Raw genomic sequence first — 8,949 nt, forward strand, 5'->3', positions numbered from 1 at the left:
ACAGTTAAATGATCAATTGGTCTGAACCAACATCTATTTTGCATTAATTCATTAGTGATCTGCCCTTGAAATGACCACTATATAACAAATAAGTAAACTTCTTTTTAACTTCAGAAATGTTTCTCTGTAAAGAATAAGCTTAGATGAAACTGCAAGCAATAAAGAAATGTTCATGCATAAAACCGATTATTTATTATTGTCAATTTATTGCCTGATAACATTTCATAAGATTTAAGAGACTTAAAGGTCTTTGCCTCAATTCCCACCTGACTAAAACTCAAAGCTGAAATTAAACCATTTTTATATGGGTGACAGCCTGACTCAAACTACTCCTACTAATTCTTGTTTTTAGAAGGCTATTTGTCCTTTAGCATTTAGAATAGCTATCAAAAAATAAATAAATAACTTAATTTATTAATTTCAAAAAACTGAAAAGCCTGCCACCAATTCTGAAAATATTGGATATGCTACTAGGATCTACTTGCATTACCACGCAAGGGCGTAGATTTGCATATGGACAGTAGGGACATGTCCTTACCAATATTTTGAGAGGACAGAATTGTCCCTACCAATATTTGAGTGAACTTGTTTGCACTATGTTTGGAGTGTAGTCATATTAGATCATTCCTTTGCGAGCTTGGCTCTAGGCACTCTAGGCTAACCGATAATCAATAAAATAAATACATTTTTGAAATGCGGTACTTTGGCTCTGATGCAGCTGCCTGTCTCTGATCTAGGTTCCTGTCTCTCTATAGTTTCCACTCTGTAATCTAGAGTAATGTGCCACCCACAGCACCATCTGATTGGTAAGAAGTCATGAGTAATAGCCTATCACGCTGAAGGCTGCTGTGAGAGGGCATCTCCGGTTAACGAGCGGAGCTGTGTGTTAAAATAAGAGCAGACATCACTGAAGATGTAATAAACATCACAGTCCTCCACACTGAAGTTACAAAAACACCACACTCTGACGAACAAGTTCATCTGTTAGTTTAAGACACACCGAGCAAGAGAAAGGGAGAGAAGCTATCGCTAACTGCAAAGCTAAAGTAACTAGCATCTAAATAGCATGTAAACAACTGCTGAATTAGTGAATGTCGCTAACAGGAGCAGAGAGCTCTGCGTGTTGAAGCAGAACTAGTTTAAGTTTAAATGTACAGCAGGTAGTTAGGCACTCAATTATTCGTTTATTGTTCAGACAGAGCAGCAATAGACTCTACCAATAACAGAAACTCCAGAGACTGGACATTAGACACTACACTTAACGGCCACTAACTACTGTTGCTGAAAAGACATTTCATTGTAAATTATTAACTTATATTTAACATAACCATAGTTCACCTATTCTGATGTTAACGTGTAAGTTCTTATAACACATGATAATATTCTAAAGTTGTAGTCTTTGATTTGATACTGTATAGTTTTATTTAGATATAAATACATGTCTGAATGTAAATTCAGATCTTATATGTTATTATCTCATTTGCTTGACAGCACTCAAAAGTTCTTTTTGTTTTGGAGGGGTGGCAGGTTTGTTGCATCCCTACCAATGTTGCGACCAAACCTCTATGCCCTTGGTACCACATAAATCTGTAGTTTTTTTTTCCTTATCAAGAGCCTATCGTTGCTCTGCAGCGGGATCGACCTTATTGATCCTTTTGGTCAGGTTGGACTTCAGGAGAACATTGAATAGGCCCGTAAGCAGCCATTCCATTGGCTACATATTGGCTTTTGCAGTCGTCTCCAAACAATGAGCTGAGACAGTTGTTGTGCTATTATTAGTTAATGTACTCTATGTTGCTACTGAGTTGTCAAGCTTAGCCCGATGTTGACAATTCTGATGTTGGATAGTAGCCTATAGGGCTGAACAATTTGGGAAAATAATCTAATTGCGATTTTTTTTTTTACCAATATTGCAATTGCAGTTTAATATGCAATTCATTTTTTAAGTTCCTTATCTTCTGTATTATTCAACAAACACAAGTAATAAATCATTCCATAATATGACTAAATTAATATTAGATAGATTAAACATAAACAGTTCTTTCCTGTAGGCCAGTCCTATATGTCATGATGAAATTAGATGATGCATGAATTGATATGAATGACATATTTTTATTTCTTATAACAATGTAATAATAATATTAATACATTTTATTTGGCAGCGCCTTTCACAGCACTCAAGGACACTTTACAGAAGATTAAAAACACAATAAAAAACTGCACAATACCTGACGCTGTGAGCATCTTCTTCTTTTTTTAAAGCCAAAATAGTTCCATACAACCGACGTACTGCTCCTCTTTGACACTAAAGTTTCCACAGTGCCAGGTTCTGTTGAGCCTGGGGCCATTGTACAACAGGTCAAAGTGTAGCATGCCAAGTTGTTGCTCCCTGTTTTAGCCAACTGCTCTACTATTGTTTGCATGTCACGTGACCAGAGTGTAATCACTGCCTTTACGGTTAGAAAATCTTGTATTATCATATTGTGATATTATCGCAAATGTGATTAATCATTCAGCCCTAGTAGCCCATGCTTAACATTATCACAATCGACCACAGACGACCACTCATAAAATGGAGATTCCAGCACAAGAACAAAATTATGTTGAAAAAAAGTTATGTGTTTTGCTTCATCCCGGCTGTCCACAATAAACAGCACAGTTGTGATTCTGTGCTAGCGTTAGGTTACAGTAGAAAAAGCAGTTGCACTGAAAAGAGTATTGCAGGGCAGGAAACCGATATTTGATGTGATAATGTGCAAAGGAAAATGTATACTTTATGATCTGCCACAATATGAAAGCCTCTATGCAGGCATATCTCCATGATCCAATGTGGAGGACTAAAACATTCAGGGCAAAGTAGATGTCTATTGACAAGAAATTAGTGTCTGTACGTTTTTTTTTGTTTGTTTTTTTGTTTTTTTTTTTTAGATAATGCTGCTAGTTCCGGGGCCAAAGGGCAACATGTTATTTCTGGTCAATCCTTGTCACACTCAAGTTCTTACTATGTAAGGACATTATTATAACAGAGGGATTATGAAGATTTGAGAAACTGAAACCAACAATTTGAAACACTGTGTGGAAAGCAAAAGGTTTCATTGAATTCATGTGTATGTCTTCATTTCCCTGAATCTCTTAAGAATTGAGGACCTTTTGTGGGTACATTCAGAAAATATTTTTGAGTCATTTAATAAAGAAATGTTTCATAGCAGTCAGTGTTCCTGTACAGATAGTGAAATAATTCACATGTAAGTATTGCAAGTATTGCCTCTTTTGAGAAATGATGCAATGAAAAAAGCTCTGCCTGATGCTTAATGGAAACAGATTTGAGGTGACAATGCGACTAATCCGAGTTGCAAATTGATAGTACTTTCAGACTGAATCAGTGAATTGGCTATCCTTTCATATTTTACATGGGTACCCCAAGGAACTTGAATATTAATTAACGTTATTATATGATATTGATTTCTGATAACCAGTAACTGATAAGCTGTTGCACTTTCAAAATGCCCAACAGTATATCAAGTTTCATTGACAAAATGTAATACGAAAGGAATGAAAATAAAAGTGAAAAAGGAGAGAAAATGAATCTTGCTAACCTAAGAGAAGGGGACTAAAATGATAAATAATCCCCTTATAATGTATTTGATTAATTAAAAAAAAAAAATTTCCAATGGAAAAACAAAAGAAGATAAACATCAAAATAATTTACAAAATATATGATTCGGTTCATGCCTTATACTTTTTGAATAACTTTATGATATGGCAAAACATTTACATTATGTAAACATTATACAAACATACGTAAGTTTATGTGTGTGTTGTGCCCTGCCCTCATAGCGCATGCCCTGATTGGTGTTATGAAAGATTAAACAATGACAGAAAGCATGCAAACGGGATGACATAGACCCTGCATATAAAACCAAGAACCCTTGCATGAAGATTAGAAAGGTGTAAAGGGAGGAGAGAAGTTATGGGGGGGGTTCCTGACTCATATTTGCTCTTGTGTGTCTACCTTATCATGTTTTTTTGCTCCTCTCCCTCTTTATGCTCCGTGTCATCTTGTAAATTGTGGAGAAAGTTTCATCTGAATGGAATGCACAAGCCTGGCGATGTGGTTCTGGGTGGGTTGTTTGAGGTCCACTACACCTCTATCTTCCCTGAGTTGACATTTACCTCAGAGCCACAACAGCCCAGCTGCAAAGGGTGAGTTTCACACACTTCTGCTGATAGTATTTATAGTGAAGAAGAAAATATCTGTTCTGAAATGCTTCTGAAGTAAGTGTAATGTTACATTTGGTGACAGTTATGCTGATACTTTTAAATCTGTCTAACATGTTATAAACATTGGTCCAATTTATAAATGTGTACATATATATATATATATGTTTTAAAGTTTTAAAAGTATCAGCATCACAGTATCAGCATTACAGTTCACAAAGTAAAATATACATTTTAGTGATTAACAGTGATATCTTGTATGTTAGCTTTGACATTCTAGGGTTCAGACATGCCATGACCATGGCCTTTGCTATTGATGAAATCAACAAGAACTCCAATCTGCTACATAATGTGATATATATATATGTTTTAAAGTTTTAAAAGTATCAGCATCACAGTATCAGCATTACAGTTCACAAAGTAAAATATACATTTTAGTGATTAACAGTGATATCTTGTATGTTAGCTTTGACATTCTAGGGTTCAGACATGCCATGACCATGGCCTTTGCTATTGATGAAATCAACAAGAACTCCAATCTGCTACATAATGTGACTCTTGGATACAGTCTCTATGATAACTGTGGTGCACTTATTATCGGATTCAGTAGTGCACTATCACTGGCCAGTGGTCGAGAGGAGCAGTTTCTGCTTCAGGAGAACTGTTTAGGGAGCCCTCCAGTTCTGGGGATTGTGGGTGATTCCTTCTCAACATTTTCTATTGCAATCTCCAATGTGCTAGGTTTATTCAAGCTTCCAATTGTGAGTTTCCTATCTTCTATCTTGTGAATTGTTGTATTTTTAGATTCTGTATTTGAATAAGTGTCGTAGTTCACTGTGATACATTGATGAAATATTTTGACTGGGTTTGACTTGCAGGAGATGATTAATATGAATTCATTCTGCATGTTTCTTTTTAGGTGAGTTATTTTGCCACGTGTTCCTGCCTTACTGATCGGCAAAGATTTCCTTCCTTCTTTAGAACAATTCCAAGTGATGCTTTTCAGGTGAAACACTATTACCAAGTTATCCCTGATGACACAAACATTTTCTTTTTTCCTGGATAGGGTCACATAATGTGATTCTATTATGAAATGTCTATATGTAATATCACTTATACAAGTTACATTAATTGAAGTTTGAGTGAGATTTAATTTTAAAAGAATATATTAGTGTGTGCACTTAACTCTTCTCACCATTGTATCCACATACTGTAGGTGCGTGCTATGATTCAGATCCTAAAACACTTTGGCTGGACATGGGTAGGTCTGCTGGTCAGTGATGATGATTATGGACTCCATGTTGCCCAGTCCTTGCAGTCTGACCTGGCTCAGTCTGGTGGAGGTTGTCTGGCCTACCTAGAGGTGTTGCCCTGGGACAGTGACCCAAGTGAACTCAAGAGGATTGTATATTTGATAAAGACATCAACAGCTCGTGTAGTCATGGTTTTTGCACATGAGATGCACATGATTCAACTAATGGAAGAGGTTGGAATTCAAATAGCCTATAATTTATAAAATACATTGATGTATGATTTTAAGAAATGTAACATGATGACTTAATTTGTTTGTTTCTTTATTTGTTTGTCTGAGTCAACATTCGCCAACCAGAATCCTCTAATTTATAATCAGTGTCAAACACAGTTTTCTACAACAGCAAATTTCAGATCCAGTTGAATCTTCATCAGGTCAAAATGTTTGAAAATGTCTGGTAATGTTACCTGAAGTTTCAGCTGGATGAAAACATTGCTTGAACTATTTCAATACATTTTTGGGTGCAAGCACAAAAGCACCAGTTACCTTACAACAAATTGAAATTTGTTGTGACATACTGTTTTGCACTTTGAGAAAGTTCAACCCACCATGATGCATGAAAAAAACTGTGTTGCTTCTTTGACTCGCTTCAAAATTGAAATTGTGGTGGACAAATTAATATTTCCAACAAAACAGTGAAGTGTACTACAGAAGTCTGAAAAATATATTTCATATAATACAATGCTCAGGTGGTGCGGCAGGATGTGACAGGCCTGCAGTGGATTGCAAGTGAAGCGTGGACAGCAGCTGCTGTGCTCCAGACCCCCCGTCTCATGCCGTACCTGAGCGGGACACTGGGCATTGCCATCCGTCGAGGAGAAATACCAGGCATCAGGGAATTCCTCTTACAAATACATCCCGACCAATATGACAGCGACAGCTATGGAAATAACATCGTAAGAGTTGAATCTTTCAATTAGATCTAAAATAAGTAATAATAATAATGATAAAAATTACACTGTAATTTCTTTTTAACAATGAGTTTTTAATGCATTTCAGGTGAGGCAGTTTTGGGAATACACATTTCAGTGTAGATTTGCACCACCTCCACCAGGTTGGATAGAAGCTGGAGGAGCATTATGCACTGGAGATGAAAATCTAGAGAATGTGGAGACTGAGTTCATGGATCTTTCCAACCTCAGGCCAGAGTACAATGTTTACAAAGCTGCGTATGCCCTGGCGTATGCCCTTGATAACATACTTAAGTGTGAGCCAGGGAGAGGGCCTTTCAACGGGAACAGCTGTGCTTCTTTGCAAACACTGGAGCCATGGCAGGTGAGATATAAATTTACACTCCACTTCTTTGGAGTACTTAACTGAATATACTGAATACATTTTGTGAGTTTAGGTTAGTAAAATACACATTATGTAATAATGGTATTGACACACTAGCTATTCATTCAATTATTTTTCTCTCAAATGTGAAATGTTTATTATATAATATTTAATACTAAAAGTAGCAGAATTAACACGTTCCAATTTTGTTTTCTGACAGTGATGACTGAGAATCAGATCATTAAACCAGTCAGACAAAACAACAACCTGAATTTCAGGGTGTCTCAATACTTAAAACAACAACAAAAAAATAAATTTAGAAAGATGAAAGTGCTATGATTTTGGTACAAAGTGGGACAAACTTCTGTTTGAAAGGAGTCTGTCACCTGCCTTACTGCCTTTTATTTCTGTCATCCATGTGTAGCTTGTACATTATTTGCAAATGGTCAACTTCACCACATCATTTGGTGATCAAGTGTCATTTGATGAGAATGGTGATGCCTCTCCAATCTATGATATCATGAACTGGCAGTGGCTCCCTGATGGAAGAATTACAGTTCAGAATGTGGGAGAGGTTAAAAAATCTGCCTTCAAAGGTGAAGAACTCACACTTGATGAAGATAAAATCTTCTGGAACTTTGAATCAAAAGAGGTTACTTCTAATTTTTCCGGACACCTCTGTTTTTTGGACTGTAATTGTGACCGATGTAAAACAACACATAATGACATATTTATTTTTCTCCCTACAGCCCCCCCGGTCAGTGTGCAGTGAGAGCTGTCCTCCTGGTACCCGCATGGCCAGAAAGAAGGGGGAACCTGTGTGCTGTTTTGACTGCATCCCTTGTTCTGAGGGAAAGATCAGCAATAAAAGTGGTGAGTGTTCATGTTTTAATATTTTTAGTTTACTCAGGGGATTTTATATACTTCATAGCAGGAATGTATTTCACCATCTTCTTCTGTTTTTCAGACTCCATGAAGTGCATCAGTTGTCCAGAGGATTTCTGGTCCAACCCCCAGCGTGACCACTGTGTTCCTAAGAAAACAGAGTTCCTCTCCTACCATGAGCCTCTGGGAATTTGTTTGACAACAACTTCATTGCTGGGCACATTTATCTGTGCTGTTGTTCTGGGCATCTTCATCTATCATCGCAGCACACCCATGGTGCGTGCCAACAATTCAGAACTCAGTTTCCTGCTCTTGGTGTCACTTAAACTATGTTTCCTGTGCTCACTGCTGTTCATTGGACGACCCAGACTGTGGACATGCCAGCTGAGACATGCAGCATTTGGCATCAGCTTTGTGCTTTGTGTCTCATGCATCCTGGTTAAAACCATGGTGGTTCTGGCTGTGTTCAAGGCCTCCAAGCCAGGAGGTGGAGCCAGTCTGAAGTGGTTTGGTGCTGTGCAGCAGAGAGGGACGGTTTTGGTGCTGACATGCATTCAGGCAGCAATCTGCACTTGTTGGATTGTCTCTGCCTCACCAGCACCTCATAAAAACACCCAATACCACAATGACAAGATAGTTTATGAGTGTGTAGTTGGCTCTACGATCGGTTTTGCAGTGTTACTTGGTTATATTGGTTTACTGGCTATACTTAGCTTCCTGTTAGCTTTTCTGGCAAGAAATCTTCCAGACAACTTCAATGAGGCCAAATTCATCACTTTCAGCATGCTGATCTTCTGTGCTGTGTGGGTGGCCTTTGTCCCTGCTTATGTCAACTCCCCAGGAAAATATGCAGATGCAGTGGAGGTATTTGCCATCCTGGCCTCTAGTTTTGGCCTCTTGGTGGCGCTGTTTGGACCCAAATGTTACATAATCCTGCTGAGACCAGAGAGAAACACAAAGAAAGCTATTATGGGTCGAGGAACTACTAAGTCATAAAAGCACAAGATGCAGTAAAATGATGAACTGGTCTGAACTTGTATATTTTGCATTAATTCATTTGTGATCTGCCCTTGAAATGATCATTGTATAAAAAGTGAGTATATTTCTTTATACTTTCTGACTTTTTTCACTCTAAAGAATAAACTTAGATGAAACTGCAAGAAATAAAGAAATGTTTGGACAAAACAGATTCTTTATTATTGCCAATATTATAATATATATAATATAGATTTAACACATTTAAAGGCCTTTTCCTAAGT

General features: G+C 37.3%; 1 protein-coding gene across 1 annotated transcript; it reads left to right on the plus strand.

Annotated features, from left to right (window-relative positions):
* The first annotated feature begins 4,060 nt into the window (after positions 1-4,060).
* LOC111239756 (extracellular calcium-sensing receptor-like) lies at positions 4,061-8,686 on the plus strand. The gene is made up of 9 exons (XM_022769661.1): positions 4,061-4,203; positions 4,685-4,979; positions 5,138-5,224; positions 5,435-5,704; positions 6,220-6,432; positions 6,530-6,805; positions 7,230-7,457; positions 7,555-7,678; positions 7,773-8,686. The coding sequence occupies exons 1-9, from the start codon at positions 4,094-4,096 to the stop codon at positions 8,684-8,686; spliced, it is 2,517 nt and encodes an 838-aa protein (XP_022625382.1). The 5' UTR covers positions 4,061-4,093.
* Positions 8,687-8,949: the final 263 nt, after the last annotated feature.

The sequence above is a fragment of the Seriola dumerili genome, unplaced genomic scaffold (assembly GCF_002260705.1).
Source record: "Seriola dumerili isolate Sdu_G_001 unplaced genomic scaffold, Sdu_1.0 BDQW01004273.1, whole genome shotgun sequence".
In the NCBI taxonomy this organism is placed as follows: Eukaryota; Metazoa; Chordata; class Actinopteri; order Carangiformes; family Carangidae; genus Seriola; species Seriola dumerili.